The 16362-nt window shown below is 49.9% G+C and overlaps 1 protein-coding gene across 1 annotated transcript in view; it reads left to right on the top strand.

Annotated features, from left to right (window-relative positions):
* Nucleotides 1–335: 335 nt before the first annotated feature.
* The window catches only part of LOC103166071 (mucin-5AC-like), a 70400-nt gene continuing 54373 nt past the window's right edge, over nucleotides 336–16362 (top strand). Inside the window, exons 1-4 of the mRNA XM_029059393.1 lie at nucleotides 336–413; nucleotides 8696–8776; nucleotides 14134–14190; nucleotides 15233–15494. Of these exons, the coding sequence (XP_028915226.1) occupies nucleotides 341–413; nucleotides 8696–8776; nucleotides 14134–14190; nucleotides 15233–15494 (473 nt within the window). The 5' untranslated portion in view covers nucleotides 336–340. The remainder of the gene's footprint in view (nucleotides 414–8695; nucleotides 8777–14133; nucleotides 14191–15232; nucleotides 15495–16362) is intronic.

Genomic DNA, 16362 nt, shown 5'->3' with positions numbered 1-16362 from the left:
GACGGGCTGCAATGGGGGGATCACAGGGCCCAGATTGTCTTGTGTCCACCCCCTCAGAGCCCTGCACATCTTCTCGTGGGGAGGCAGGGAGGCCGGAAGTCGAGGGTTGTCCGGGTGCGAGTCACTCTGCCTGGCATGGAGAGCACCCCGGTCCTCCCATTCCCGTCTCCTGTTTACCTGCAGCTGGCAAGAAGGTGGGGGGAGGGCAGGCGGGAGGGAGGGCCAGGCCGGGCCCCTCCTCTGTGAGTCAGCTGGGGGACGGAGCCAGCCCAAGGCTACTTAAGGCCCAGGGGAAAGGCAGCCTCCCCCAAGAGTCTCCGTCCCCCCACCGACAGCCGAGATGGGCTTCGGGAGGAGGGGTCCGTCGGCCCTGTGGGTCCTCGTGCTGACTGTCGGCCTTGGCCAGCGGCTGGGTAGGCGGCTTCCTGGCGTGGTTCTGGGGGAAGTTGGGGGGGAAACCGAGGGGGAGTGGAGAGGACCAACTCTGCCTTTCTCGGGCCATGATTGGTGGGGGTTCAGGGGATCCTGTGGTGGTGGTGGGGGCATTCTTTTCAGAAATCTACAGAACCCAAAGAATGACTCCTTGGGGGTGGAGGACAGACAGGCCAGGATGAGGGGCGTCAGAGGCCCGGCCCAGTCTGGGTCAGGGCAGACCATCCAGAAGCCAGATTGTCTGGGAAACCGGACACATGGCCACTGCTCTAATGACCGTTGGGTCCATGCCCGGTTGACTTCTAAAGTACAAGCTGCCCCAGCCCGGGGTGGGGCGGGGGGTTCCCATTCTACTTCCCGGCCCCCTCTGCCCCATGCCGGGGAAAGCAGGGCAGAACCTCTGGGAATAAGGCCCAAACCAGTCAAAAGGTCATGGATTCTAATCCTGCCTCCGCCACTTGTCTGCTGTATGAATTTTGGCAAGTCACTTCACTTCTCTGGGCCTCAGTTACCTCATCTGGGAAATGGGATTTAAGACGGTGAGCCCACAGGGGACGGGGACTGCATCCAACCTGAATTGCTTGTAACCAGCCCAGTGCTATCTGTTGCCAAATTGTACTTTCCAGGCTCTTAGTACAGTGCTCTGCACACAGTAACTGCTTAATAAATACTACTGAATGAATGAATGCAGACTACAGTGCCTGGCACATAGTAAACTCTTAACAAATACTGCCATCATCATTATTATTATTATTCCATCCCCTTCTGAGCATGTCGTCTGTTCATTCAATCATATTTACTGAGCACTTACTATGTGTGTAGCACTGTAGTAAGCGCTTGGGAGAGGACAATACAACAATAAACAGACTCATTCCCTGGTTCTGTGCTGAGGGATGGAGCCACTTCCCATTGGCTGTGCGCTACAAGGGTCTGGCTACTTGGAAATCTCAATCAATCAATTAGTGGTATTTCTGGAGCACTTACTGTGTACAGAGTGCTAAGCTGGTGCTTGGGAGAAAACAATAGGGTTAGTAGACATGGTCTCTGTCCTCAAGGAGCTGGTAGTTTACTATGTGCAGGGCTCTGTAATGAGCGCTCCGGAGAGGACAGTGGAGTTGGATAGACACGTTCTCTGCCTTCAAACTGAATAGGTTGCTGTGGGACAGGGGGTTGTGGCTGGCATTGGCCAAGTGATTAACAAGGGCAGAATTAGGGGAGGTTTGGGGTCATCGATGGGTGGTCCATGCTGGGTCACTGGGGGAGAGGAAGAGGGGAGAGTCAGAGATGGATGGGGGAGAGTCAGGAGTGTTGGATGGTCCATGCTGGGTCACTGGGGAGAATCTTGGTGCTGGCAGAATCAATGATTTAATGTTTGCTGGAGTCTGAATCTTTTCCTCATTTATCCTTCAAACACCCCTGGAGTCCATGTTAGTGGTGCTGTCGTCCCCCAAGCTCTAGGTATGGTGCTTTGCACACAGTAAGAGCTTATAAATTTGACTGAACGACTGAATAAATGAATGAATGGATAGATATCCTGAATCTCCCACAAGTTGAGTTGAGGACATTAAGAAGTCTGGCAGGGGCTTTGGCAATTGAAGAGGTACCGTTGTGATTAATTGGTGATTAATTTGTATTAATGGTATTTACTGAAGACCTACTGAGTGCAGAGCACTGTACTGATCGCTTAGAGGAGTCCCCCCACAAAGCCAGGCCTGTGCTTCCTGCTCTCTGGGGGCCGACAGCCTGGTGGGGAATGGGCAGATGGGTAGAAATTCCTTTCAAGGGGGTGGAGGTGGAAGGAGCCAGGACATTCCCAGGAAAATCCCAGCCTCAGGCTGAATGGATCAGGGGGCCACCATGTGGGAGCTATGATGCAGCAGTGCCTCCGGGTGGAAGGAGCCGGGCCTGGGAGGCAGGGAGGCCTGAGTTCGAATCTCAGTTCCACCATCTGTCTCCTCCGAGAGGCCTTCCCTGCCTAAGCCCCCCTTCCCTCATCTCCCACTCCCTTCTACGTCTCCCTGACCTGCTCCCTTTGTTCTTCTCCCCTCCCAGCCCCACATTACTTATGTCCATATCTGTCATTTATTTATAGCAATGTCTCTCTCCCCGCCTTTAGATTGTAAGCTCGCTGTGGGCAGGAGATGTCTGCTTATTGTTGTGCTGTCCTTTCCAAGCACTTAGTTCAGTGCTTTGCACACAATAAGTGCTCAATAAGTTAGATTGAATGAATGAACGAATGAATGAACCCAGCTGCTGGGTGGCCTCGAGCAGGTCATTTCACTTAATAATAATAATAATTATTATTATCATGGTATTTGTTAAGAACTTACTGTGTGCCAAGCACATTTCTAATCACTGGGGTAGATACAAGGTAATCAGGTTGGACACAGTCCTTGTCCCACAGGGGGCTCACAATCTTAATCCCCATTTTACTGATGAAGGAACTGAGGCCCAGAGAAGCGAAGTGACTTGCCTATGGTCACACAGCATACAAGTTGGGGGAGTCGGGATTTGAACCCAAGTCCTCTAACTTCCAACCACTAGACCATGTCGTTTCCCACTTCTTTGGGCCTCGGTTTTCACATGTGTAAAATGGCTCTTAATTTCCTACCATCCCTCCCAAATCACACTGCAAATTCAACGTGGAAGAGGGGCTTAAGAAATACCATAGTCATCATCATCACCATCATTATTATTTAATGATAATGATTTAATCATGATTTATTAAGAATAATAATGATTGTCGTATTTCTTAAGCCCCTGTTCCACATGGAGTTTTCAGTTCATTTAATAGTTCTATCGTATTTCTTGAGTGCTTACTGTGTGCAGAGCACTCTATTAACTGATGGGGAGGGATGGCAGGAAATCATCATCTCTGACATCATATCAGCCAAACCTGCCTCCCCCGGACAATCCCCGCAAATCCTCCCCAAACTGCCCCATCCAGGCCCCAAACCGTCTCTAAACCCACCCTAAACCTGTCTCCTAAACTGTCCCTCAACCTGCCTTCAAACCCTCCCCAATCCCACCCCAAACCTGCCCCAAACTGGCAAAAGGGCTACAGCCAGAGCCAGAGAGGGAGGAGGAGGTCACCGATAGAAAATGGTCCACCCAGGCCAGGCCTCTCATCAACTCGGGCCCCTGAACCCCGAGAAGGAAAAGTCACCGGCCTGCCCAGCCCCAGACAGAGAACCTCTGATCCTTCCATCCATTCCCTGTGTCCTTATTCATAGTTTAATTCAATATCTGCCTTCCCCTCTAGACTGTAAGCTCATTGTGGGCAAGGGACATATAATAATAATAATGTTGGTATTTGTTAAGCGCTTACTATGTGCCGAGCACTGTTCTAAGCGCTGGGGTAGACATAGGGGAATCAGGTTGTCCCACGTGGGGCTCACAGTCTTAATTCCCATTTTACAGATGAGGGAACTGAGGCACAGAGAAGTTAAGTGACTTGCCCACAGTCACACAGCCGACAAGTGGCAGAGCTGGGATTCGAACTCATGAGCCCTGACTCCAAAGCCCGTGCTCTTTCCACTGAGCCACGCTGCTTCTCTGGTATTTGTTAAGTGCTTACTATGTGCAGAGCATTGTTCAAAGCACTGGGGGAGATACAGGGTAATCAGGTTGTCCCACGTGAGCCTCACAGTCTTAATCCCTATTTTTACAGATGAGGGAACTGAGGCACAAAGAAGTGAAGTGACTTGCCCACAGTCACACAGTTGACAAATGGCAGAGCCAGGATTCAAACCCATGACCTCTGACTCCCCAGCCCGGGCTCTTTCCACTAAGCCACGCTGCTTCTCATCTACCAACTCTCTTCTATTGTCCTCTCCCAAGCACTCTGAACCATGCTCTGCAAGCAGTAAGTGCTCAATAAGTACCATCGATTGATTGAATACCACTGATTCATTGATCATATTTACTGAGCACTTGCTGGCTACGGAGAACTGTAGTAAGTACTCTGTAATCAATTAAATCAATAGTATTTACTGAGCACCTCCCTCCCACCCCCCCAGTCCATGTGAGACCAGATTGGGTCCTATCTGACAAATTTGTATCTACCCTAGCGCTCCTAAGCTTGGTTACTAACAGTCTTTGGCATATAGTAAGCACTTAATATCACCAAAATTACTAAGTAATTACTGAATACCAATTGGTTGCAGAGCATTGTATTAGGAGCTCATCAATTACTAATATACAGTGAAAGTCTACTGTGTGCAGAGCACTGCACTGAGCAGTTAGTAGAGGTGTCGGTCAGTCAATCCTATTTATTGAGCACTTACTGTGTGCAGAGCACTGTACTAAGCACTTGGGAGAGTACAATATAACAATAAATGGACACATTCCCTACCCACAATGAGCTTACAGTCTAGAGGGCAGGGAACATGTCTACCAATTGCTGAATTGTATCTCCCATGTGCTTAGTATGCTGCTCTGCACACAGTAAGCACTCAATAAACAGAAATTGATTGATGGATTGATTGATTGATGGCCGTGCTAGTAGACGCCATCAGAGATGGCAATGGGCTCAAGGCCAGGATGCACATTTAATATTATGATTAATAATAATAATTGTGGTATTTTAGTGTTTAGTTTGTGCCAGCCACTGTACTAAGCTCTGGGGAGGTGAGAAACACAGGCAAATCAAGTTAGACACAGTCCCTGTCCCACAACGGATTTACAGTCTTAATCCCCATTTTATAGATGAGGTAACTGAGGCCCAGAGAAGCGATGTGATTTGCCCAAGATCACCCAGCAGGCAAGTGGTGGAGCTGAGTTTAGACACTAGGCCCTGCTTAGAGAAAGGAGTGGTGGAAAGGGGGAAGGTTTGAATGGTGAGCCCTTCTACAGATAGTAATGCTATTTATTGAGAGACTCCTATGGTCAAGGTTACACAGCATTTACCAGGAAAAGCAGGAAAATGCCACTGTGGGAGCCCCAAGCAACCAGATTCCTCAAATTCCTACCCCTGGAGACCTAAGGAATTTCACAGCTCCCTCCCCCGCAGCAGAGTGTAGCCTTGACCTTTGGCTATATTACGATGGTACTTGTTAACCGCTTATTTTGTGCCAGGCCCTGTACTAAGCACTGGGGTGGATACAAGCAAATCAAGTTGGACACAGTCCCTTTCCCATTTGGGGCTCACGGTCTCAATCCCCATTTGTCAGATGAGGGAACTGAAGTCTACAGAAGTGAAGTGACTTGCTCAAGGTCACACAGCAGACCAATGGTGAAGCAGGATTAGAACCCATGACTTTCAGATTCCCAGACCTGGGTTCTATCCACTAGGCAGTGCTGCTTCTACTTATTCAGCGCTGTCACTGGGTCCAGCACTCTGCTTCTCCCCGAGAGGGTTAGAGGATAGTCAGATTGGCCACGGACCCCGTCTCACATGCGACTCCGAGAGGGAGGTCTTGAAGAGAAGCGATGTGGCCCAGTGAAAAGATCCTGGGCTCTGGGAGTCAGAGGACCTGGGTCCTAATCCCGGCTCCGCCTCTTGTCTGCTGGATCCCTCTAGAGTGTAAACTCATTGTGGGCAGGGAACGTGTTTGCTAATCCTTTTGTATAGTGCTCTGCGAATAGTAAATTCTCAATAAATACGATTGATTCACCTTGGGCAAGTCGCTTCACTTCTCTGTACCTCAGTTTCCTCAGCTGTAAAATGGGGATTCAATGCTAGTTCTCTCTCCCATTTAGATTGTGAGCCCCACGTGGGCCAGGGACTGTGTCCAACCTAATTAACTTGTATCTACCCCAGTGCTTAGAATAGCGCTTGGTGCATAGTAAGTGAAGCAGTGTGGCCTAGTGGCAAGAGCACCGGTTTGGGAGTCAGAAGACGTGAGTTCTAATCCCAGCTCTGCCACGTGTCTGCTGTGTGACCTTGGGCAAGTCATTTAGCTTCTCTGTGCCTCAGTTCCCTCATCTGTAAAATGGGGAATAAGACTGTGAGCCCCATATGGGATAACCTGATTACCTTGTATCTACCCTAGCGCTTAGTAGAGTGCTTGACACATAGTAAGTGCTTAACAAATACAATTATTATTATTAATAAATACAATAATAATAATGATAATTGATAATAGGTGATGCAAGCTCCCCAGGAGACCTGTTGTCCCTCCTCACCACCTCCCACACACTTTTCCACATAGCTGGGGCCTGAGATCCCTGGAGTCCTCTGCCCCTCCCCCCCAACCTGGTTCTGGGGTCTCTGGTGTAACCCATTCCCGTCCACCAGCCCCGGTCTGAGGTTCATTGATTCATATTTATTAAGCACTTACTCCATGCAGAGCACTGTACTAAGCACTTGGAAAGTACAGTTCAGCAATAGAGACAATCCCTGTCCACACCGGGCTCACAGTCTAGAAGGGGGGAGACAGGCATCAAAACATGTAAGCAGGCATCATTCATTCATTCAGTAGTATTTATTGAGTGCTTACTATGTGCAGAGCACTATACTAAGCACTTGGAATGTACAATTCGGCAACAGATAGACACAATCCCTGCCCAATGATGGGCTCATAGTCTAAATGGGGAAGACAGACAGCAAAGCAAAACAGAACAAAAGAAAAGAAAACATCATCAAGATAAATAGTATCATGGAGTTATAATAATAATAATAATAATGTTGGTATTTGTTAAGCACTTACTATGTGCAAAGCACTGTTCTAAGCGCGGGGGTATACAAGGTAGTCAGGTTGTCCCACATGAGGCTCACAGTCTTAATCCCCATTTTACAGATGAGGTAACTGAGGCACAGAGAAGTTAAGTGACTTGCCCAAAGTCACACAGGTGACAAGTGGCAGAGCGGGATTCGAACTCATGACCTCTGATTCCCAAGCCCGTGCTCTTTCCACTGAGCCACGCTGCTTCTCTAAATGATGGCATTTGTTAAGCGCTTACTATGGGCAAAGCACTGTTCTAAGCGCTGGAGAGGATACAAGGTGATCAGGTTGTCCCACGTGGGGCCCACAGTCTTCATCCCCATTTTACAGATGAGGTAACTGAGGCACAGAGAAGTTAAGTGACTTGCCCACAGTCACACAGCTGACAAGCGGCTGAGTCAGTATTTGAACCCATGACCTCTGACTCTCAAGCCCAGGCTCTTTCCGCTGAGCCATACACCTCATTAACAAAATAAATAGGGTAATAAATAATATATACAAATAAGCTGAGAGGAGGGGAAGGGGGAAGAGCAGAGGGCGGGAGGGGAGGGGAGGAGGAGCAGAGGGAAAAGGGGGACTCAGTCTGGGAAGGCCTTCTGGAGGAGGTGAGCTCTCAGTAGGGCTTTGAGGAGGGAAAGAGAGTTAGTTTGGCAGAGGTGAGGAGGGAGAGCATTCCAGGACAGCGGTAGGACGTGGGCCGGGGGTCGACGGTGGGACACGTGTGACCAGGGGACTGTGAGGAGGTTAGCGGCAGCAGAGGAGTGGAGTATACTGGGTGGGCAGTAGAAGGAGAGAAGGGAGGAGAGGTAGGAGGGGGCAAGGTGATGGAGAGCTTTGAGGCCAAGGATGAGGAGTTTTTGTTTCGTGAGGAGGTTGAGGCAACCACTGGAGGTTTTTGAGGAGGGGAGTGACAGGCCCAGAGCGTTTCTGAAGGAAGATGATCTGGGAAGCGGAATGAAGAATAGACTGGAGTGGGGAGAGACGGGACAAAGGGAGATCAGAGAGGTGGCTGACACAATAATCCAGTCGGGATATTATGAGAGCACGGTAGCAGTTTGGATGGAGAGCAAAGAGCGGATCTTGGCGATGTTGTGAAGGTGAGAGCGGCAGGTGTCGGTGACGGATTGGATGTGTGGGGTGAATGAGAGAGCAGAGTCAAGGGTGACACCAAGGTTGCGGGCCTGTGAGACGGGAAAGACGGTCTTGCCATCCACAGCGACAGGGAAGTCAGGGAGAGGACAGGACTTGGGAGGGAAGATAACAAGCTCAGTTTTAGATATGTTGCGTTTTAGGTGGTGGGCAGACATCCAGGTGGAGACGTCTTGGAGGCAGGAGGCGACACGAGCCTGGAGGGAGGGGGACAGAACAGGGGAGGAAAATAAAAAATAAAAATCAATAGAATTATAGATATGTACATCTATACATAAGTGCTATGGATGGGGGGAGAGAAAAGGGAGCGAGTTGAGGTGACGTGGAAGGGAGGGGGAGCTGAGGAAAAGGGGGGCTTAGTCTGGGAAGGCCTCTTGGAGGAGGTGAGTCTGGGGGGCAATGCTCCCTCACAGCCCCGAGCCACCGGAGACCCCTTCTTCCACCCGCAGGCCTCAGCCAGAAGGAGTCTGGGGACCGGGAGCAGTTCCCCAGCTACCACTACAAGGCGGACCCTCAGCCAGCATCCGAAGGTCAGTGAGCTATGGCGACCCCATAACCCCGGCCCACCCGACCCCCATCTCCCCAAGGCCGGGGCTTCACCATCAGGTCCACGGGGCAACGAGCGGGAGAGCCCGGAATTGGGAGTCAGAGGTTCATTCAATCCATCGTATTTATTGCGCGCTTACTGTGTGCAGAGCACTGAACTAAGCGCTTGGAAAGTACAATTCGGCAACAGATAGAGACAACCCCTACTCAACAAGGGGCTCACAGTCTACAAGGGGGAAGTCAGACAATAAAACAAAACAATTGGACAGGCATCAATAGCATCAATATAAATAAATAGAATTATCGATATATACACATTATTAATAAAACAGAATAAGGAATAATAAAGAATAATAAATATGTAATAATATGTACATATATACACAGGTGCTGTGGGGTAGAGCAGAGGGAGAGAGTAGGGGCGATTGGGAGGGGAAGAAGAGCAGAGAAAAGGGGGGGGCTCAGTCTGAGAAGGCCTCCTGGAGGAGGTGAGCTCTCAGTAGGGCTTTGAAGGGGGCAAAAGAGCTAGTTTGGCGGCTGTGAGGAGGGAGGGCATTTAGGCCAGAAGTAGGACGTGGGTCAGGTGTCAACGGTGGGACAGGAGAGAACGTGGCCCAGTGAGTAGGTTAGCAGCGGCAGAGGAGTGGAGTGTGCAGGCTGGGATGGAGAAGGAGAGAAGAGAGGTGAGGTAGGAGGGGGCAATGAGATGGACAGCCTTGAAGCCAAGAGTGAGGAGTTTGGGGTTGTGGGTTCTAATTCCGCTCTGCCACTTGTCAGCTGTGTGACTTTGGGCAAGTCGCTTCACTTCTCTTGCCTCAGTGACCTCATCTGTCAAATGGGGATTAAGACTGTGAGCCCTACCTGGGACGACCTGATAACTTTGCATCTCCCCCAGCGCAGTGCTTGGCACATTGTAAGCGCTTAACAAATACCACTATTATTATTTCCTTCTAGACTATAAGCCCGGTGTGGGCAGGGATTGTTTCTCTTTATTGCTGAAAAGTACTTTCCAAGCGCTTAGTACAGTGCTTCGCACCCAGTAAGCGCTCAATAATTACGATTGAATGAATGAATGAATCTCTGCGCGGCTCCGGCAGGGCGGGACGGGGCGGGCTCTGTTGCCGGGGCAACGGCAGATCAATGAACTAGCCAATCACAGGCGGGGAGGGGGCGGGAGCCCTGTCCTCTTTAGCCAATCAGCGCCGGCGGCAGCTAAAGCTCGGGATCTGGAGGCTCGATAAGCCCGCCCCCTTGTGGCCGCAGCCCCTCATCCTTCTTATAATAATAATGACGATGGTATTTGCTAATGATAATGTTGGTATTTGTTAAGCGCTTCCTATGTGCCGAGCACTGTTCTAAACGCTGGGGGAGATACAGGGTCATCAGGGTGTCCCGCTTTGGGCTCACAGTCTTCATCCCCATTTTCCAGATGAGGTCACTGAGGCACCGAGAAGTCAAGTGACTTGCCCAAAGTCACACAGCTGACAGGTGGCGGAGCCGGGATTAGAATCCACGACCTCTGACTCCTAAATCCGTTCTCTTTCCACTGAGCTACGGAAGCGCGTACTATGTGCCAAGCTCTGTTTTAAGCGCTGGGGTAGATACAAGGTAAATAGGTTGTCCCACGTGGAGCTCACAGTCAATCCCCATTTTACAGATGAGTGAACTGAGTCACAGAGAACTGAAGTGGCTTGCCCAATGTCATACAGCGGACGAGTGGCGGAGCTGGGATTAGAAGCCACGTCCTCTGACTCCCAAGCCCGTGCTCTTTTTGCTAAACCATGCTGTTGCTTACTCCTTCAGTTGTATTTATTGAGCGCTTACTGTGTCGCCAACCACTGTACTACGCGCTTGGGAGAGGACAATATAAAAATCTCCTTTTTTAATAGAATTTGCTAAGTCCTTATTATGTGTCAAGCTCTGTTCTAACCACTGAGAAGCGGCATGGCATAGTGGATAGACCAAGAGGCTGGGAGTCAGAAGGTTATGGGTTCTAATCCTGCCTCAGCCACGTGTCTGCTGTGTGACCATGGGCAAGTCACTTAACTTCTCGGGGCCTCAGTTCCCTCATTGGGAACCTGGGGATTGAAACTGTGAGCCCCACATGGGACGGGGACTGTGTCCAATCCCATTTGCTCGTATTCACCCCAGCCCTTAGTACAAGTTCATTCATTCATTCAATAGTATTTATTAAGCGCTTACTATGTGCAGAGCACTGTACTAAGCGCTTGGAATGAACAAGTCGGCAACAAGTGGTTGGCATATAGTAAGCGCTTAACAAATACTACTTAGTATTATTATAGATAGAAGTTAATCAGGCCGGATACAGACCCTGGCCCACGTAGGGTTCACGTTAAAAGCCCAGCTCCTCCAGGAGGCCTCACTGTCTAATCCTTCCTTTCCTTTTCTCGCACCCCCTTCTGTGTCACCTTTACTCTTGGATTCGTCTCTTTTATTCACCCGTCCCTCAGCCCCACAGCACTTATGTCCATATTTCTCATTTCGACTTGCTTGTTCACTTGTTCTGTTGTCTGTCTTCCCCCTTCTAGACTGTGAGCCCGTTATTGGGTAGGGATTGCCTCTATTTGTTGCCGAATCGTCTTTTCCAAGTGCTTAATGCAGTGCTCTGCACACAGTAAGCTCTCGGTAAATCCGATTGAATGAATGAAAGAAGCAGAAGCTTAGAGAAGCAGCGTGGCTCAGTGGAAAGAGCAGGGGCTTGGGAGTCAGAGGTCATGAGTTCGAATCCCGGCTCTGCCATTTGTCAGCTGGGTGACTGTGGGCACGTCCCTTCACTTCCCTGTGCCTCAGTTACCTCATCTGTAAAATGGGGATTAGCTGTGAGCCTCACGTGGGACAACCTGATTACCCTGTATTTACCCCAGCGCTTAGAACAGTGCTCTGCACATAGTAAGCGCTTAACAAATACCAACATTATTATTAATGAAGAATTTCTACTTTCTCCTGCTCCACCAGAAGCTCCTTGGAGGCAGGCATCCTATCTACCAACTCTGTTGTAGTATGCTCCCAATGTGCTTAAATTAGTGCTCTGCACCCAGTGAGCGCTCAACAAATACCATCGATTGAGCATGGCGTAGTGGATAGAGACTGGGCCCAGGAGCCAGAAGGTCATGGGTTCCAATTCCGCCTCCGCCACTTGTCTGCTGTGTGGCCGTGGGCAACTCACTTCACTTCTCTGTGCCCCAGTTACTTCATCTGTAAAATGGGGATTGAGACTGTGAGCCCCACATGGGACACGGACTGTGACCAACCCAATTTGTTGTTCCACCCCAGCTCTTAGTACAGCGCCTGGCAACTAGTAAGCATTTAAATACCACAATTATTATTACAGCACAGTATTGCCACTGTGCCAAGGTTTCGTAGGGAACTAATGAATCTTGCACATTAAAAAAAAAGTTTGCTTGTAATTCTCAATGTGTCACCTCCTTCCCCTCTTATGCAAGCCTCATGTTCTGTTCCCCAACAGAAACCTGATTAGGAAGAGACAATAGAAATCAGGTGGAGCGAGGCAAATTATCACTCCAATCAATCAATCAAGCGATCAGTGGTCTTTATTGGGTGCCTGCTTTGTGTGGAGGGCTGTGTTGGGAGGTTGGGAGAAGGTAATAAGGTTGGTGGTCACCACCCCTGCCCTGGAGGAACGAAGTTTAGTGGAGAAAGCTTTTGGTCCCTTTTCTTTGCCCCTTCTCCCTCCTGGAGTCTCAGCGTTGAGGTCATATCTATTGTTTTTAGTGGGAGCCTCCTGAGGGAAAAGAACCCTGTCTAATTCCCAGCTGTTTATTAATAATGTTGGTATTTGTTAAGTGCTTACTATGTGCAGAGCACTGTTCTAAGTGCCGGGGGATACAAGGAGATCAGGTTGTCCCACGTGGGGCTCACAGTTTTCATCCCCATTTTACACATGAGGTAACTGAAGCACAGAGAAGTTAAGTGACTTGACTCCCAAGCCCGAGCTCTTTCCATTGAGCCACGCTGTTTATTCCCTCCCAGTGCTTAGCACAGTACTCTGCACATAGGATGTGCTGAATACTTTTACTACCTTCTTTCTCCTTTTCCTCCTCCCCATCCTTCTCTGCTTTCTCCTTCTCCCCCCCCATTCATCTCCTCCTCTTCCTCTCCTCTTCCTTCTTTTCTTATTCTTCCCCCACCCCTCCTCCTCACCCTTCCTTCTTCTCCATCCTTCCCCCTTTCCTCCTTCTTTCCCCCTTCTCTTCCACCTCTTCCTTTCTCCTTTTCTTCCTTCTTGTCCTTTTCTTCCTTCTTGTCCTCTTCTTCCTTCTCGTCCTCTTCTTCCTTCTCTTCTTTCTCCTCAACCATCATCCTTCTCCTCCTCCACCCCTCCTCCTCACCCATTCTTCTCCTCCTGCTTTCTCCTCATCCTTCCTTCTTTTCCTTCTCCTCCTCCATCCTTTTCCCCCTTTTCCTCCTTCTTTCCCCCTTCTTCTCCTCCACTTCTTTCTCTTTCTTCTTTTCTTTCTCCTTCTGCTCTTCCTTCTCCTCTTCCTCTTTCCCCTCCTCCTCTTCTCTTTCTCCTCACCCATCCTCCTCTTTCTCCTTTCCTCCATCCTTCTCCTCTTCCTCCTACTCCCCCCATTTCTTCTTCTACTCCTCCTCTTCTTCCTCCTATTTCCCTTCCCCTACACGCAGACCCCAGCCAGAACTTCCTTTGGCCTCCAGAGTCTCCCTTTTGGGTTGGACACCTCCTTCTCCTCTAGCCCACATTAGGGGTCCCGGCTCCCCACTCCCCACATCGTTTTTCAGGTGACATATCTGACTGGCTGAAATAGGTGATGGGGGAAAAGGAGAGAAGAAAAGGGGCTCCTTTAACACTCTCCCCTTCCCTTCCATCTCTCTTCTCCTCCTTCTTTCCCCTTCTCTTCCTACCCTTCCCCCTCACTCCCTTCCTCCCTCTCTGCAGCGTGTGTGTGAGAGCTTCTGCATATGTGCGAGTGCTTGTGGGTGTGTGTGAGCACTTGTGTGTACATGTGAGTGCTTTTGTGTGTGTGAGCGCTTGTGGGTGTGTGCAAGTGTGTGGACGACCTAGGTAAAAGTATGGAATGTACCTGAGCGTGGACAGAACGAGTCATTTTATTCTGTTTTCCGGAAGGCTGTGATTGCTGGAGTAACTCCCCAAATCTCCTTCCTGTCCACCCCCCCATCCACCCCAAGTCCACCCCCTCCCGACCACACCCCATCCACGCCCCCGGCCTCGAGAAAGCAGGCCATCAATCCTGCCCTCCTTGAGTCACAGAAAGTTCTTGCCAACCCTGCCCGGGAGAGACTCCATTTGCTCAGCCTCCAGTGTCATTTTTTGTTTCAGGGGACCCCCCCAGAGAGCTCAGCCACCCCCACAGTACCCATCCCCCCAAGATAAAAGGTAAGTGAAAGGAAGAAATCCTTCCAATCAATCGGTCTTAATAATAATCATTTTAATGATGGTATTTGTTTAGCACTTACTATGAGCCAGGCACTGAGCTAAGCGCTGGGTTGCATACAAGTTAATCAGTTTCGACAGAGTCCCTGTCCCACGTGGGGCTCACAGTCTCAATCCCGGTTTTACAGCAGAGGTAACTGAGGCCCAGGGAAGTGACTTGCCCAAGGTCACACAGTGGACAAATGGTGGAGCGGGAATTAGAGCCCATTACCTTCTAACTCCCAGGCCCTGGCTCTGTTCTCTATGCGTGGACACTTTTCTGGGGGCTGAGCACTGTATTGGGTGCCTACTGAGTGCTGAGGGTTGTATTGGTTGCCTACTGTATGATGGGGGCTGGGCTGGGCACTTGGCAGGTGCAGAGTGCTGTAATAATAATGTTGGTATTTGTTAAGCGCTTCCTATGTGCAGAGCACTGTTCTAAGCGCTGGGATATACAGGTTAATCAGGTTGTCCCATATGAGACTCACAGGCTTAATCCCCATTTTACAGATGAGGGAACTGAGGCACAGAGAAGTGAAGTGATTTGCCCACAGTCGCACAGCTGCCAAGTGGCAGAGCCGGAATTCGAACCCATGACCTCTGACTCCCAAGCCCGGCCTCTTTCCACTTGAGCCACGCTGCTCCTCCGTACTGGACACCTACTGTGTGCAGAGCATGCTGTACTGGGTGCCTACTTAGAACTGAGTGCCACACTGGAGCAGCATGACCTAGTGGATATAGTCTGGACCTGGATTCTAAACCCGCTCCTCCACCCGTCTGCTGTGTGACCTTGGGCAAGTTGCTTCACTTCTGCACACCCGATTATCTTGTATCTATCTCAGAGCTTAGTACGGTGCCTGGCACATAATAATAATGATTATGGTACTTGTTAAGCGCTTACTCTATGCCAAGCACCTAGAAAATGCTGAACAATATACAGTTATAAATGATGAATTAATATTTTGATAAGGAGCTGACAGTCTGACCACTTATATGCTCCGGGCAGCCCTGAACCCCGCCCACGGCGGGCAGGTGTGCAGCACGTGGGGGGGCTTCCACTACAAGACGTTCGATGGTGCCATCTTCCGCTTCCCCGGCCTCTGCAACTACGTCCTGGCCGCCCACTGCCACACCCCGTACGAGGACTTCAACGTTCAGATCCGCCGGGCCCCGGGCTCCAACTCCACCGCCATCCTCCGGGTCCTCCTCAAGGTCGAAGGGACCGTGGTGGAAATGATCGCCGGCTCCGTCGTGGTCGACGGCAAACCGTATGTCTGGCGACTGACTGCCGGGGGGCCGCTGACTGGGGCTGAAGGGGGTCATTCATTGCTCTCCCCCTCTCGAAACCTTATTGAAGGCCCATCTCCTCCAAGAAGCCTTCCCTGACTGTGCCCTCCTCTCCCACTCCCTTCTGCATCACCCTGCCTTGCCCCCCTCATTCATCCTTCCTCCCGGCCCATGGCACATATGTATATATAATGGTGGTATTTGTTAAGCGCTTACTATGTGCCAAGCACTGTTCTAAGCGCTGGGGGAGATACAAGGTGATCAGGTTGTTCCACGTGGGACTCACAGTCTTAATCCCCATTTTACAGATGAGGTAACTGAGGCCCAGAGAAGTTAAGTAACCTGCCCAAAGTCACACAGCTGACAAGTGGCAGATCCGAGATTAGAACCCATGACCTCCGACTCCCAAGCCCAGGCTCTTTCCACTGAGCCACGCTGCTTCTCTATATCTATCTGTTATTTATTCATTTAACCATTCATTTATATTAATGTCCATCTCCCACCTCTAAACTGTGAGCTTGTTGTGGGCAGGAATAATAATGTTGGTATTTGTTAAGCGCTTACTATGTGCCGAGCACTGTTCTAAGTGCTAGGGTAGATACAGGGGAATCAGGTTGTCCCACGTGAGGCTCACAGTTAATCCCCATTTTACAGATGAGGGAACTGAGTCTGCTTGTTATTCTATTGTACTCTCCCAAGTGCTTAGTACAATGCTTTGCACACAGTGAGTGCTCAATAAATACGATTGAATGAATTCACTGTGTGACTTTGGGCAAGTCGTTTTACTTCTCTGTGCCTCAGTTACCTCATCTGTAAAATGGGGATCAATGGGGACTGTGAGGCCCATGT

The sequence above is a fragment of the Ornithorhynchus anatinus genome, chromosome 3 (assembly GCF_004115215.2).
Source record: "Ornithorhynchus anatinus isolate Pmale09 chromosome 3, mOrnAna1.pri.v4, whole genome shotgun sequence".
Classification (NCBI taxonomy): domain Eukaryota; kingdom Metazoa; phylum Chordata; class Mammalia; order Monotremata; family Ornithorhynchidae; genus Ornithorhynchus; species Ornithorhynchus anatinus.
Note: the sequence above shows the minus strand (reverse complement) of the source record. Positions and strands in the feature narration are given on the sequence as shown.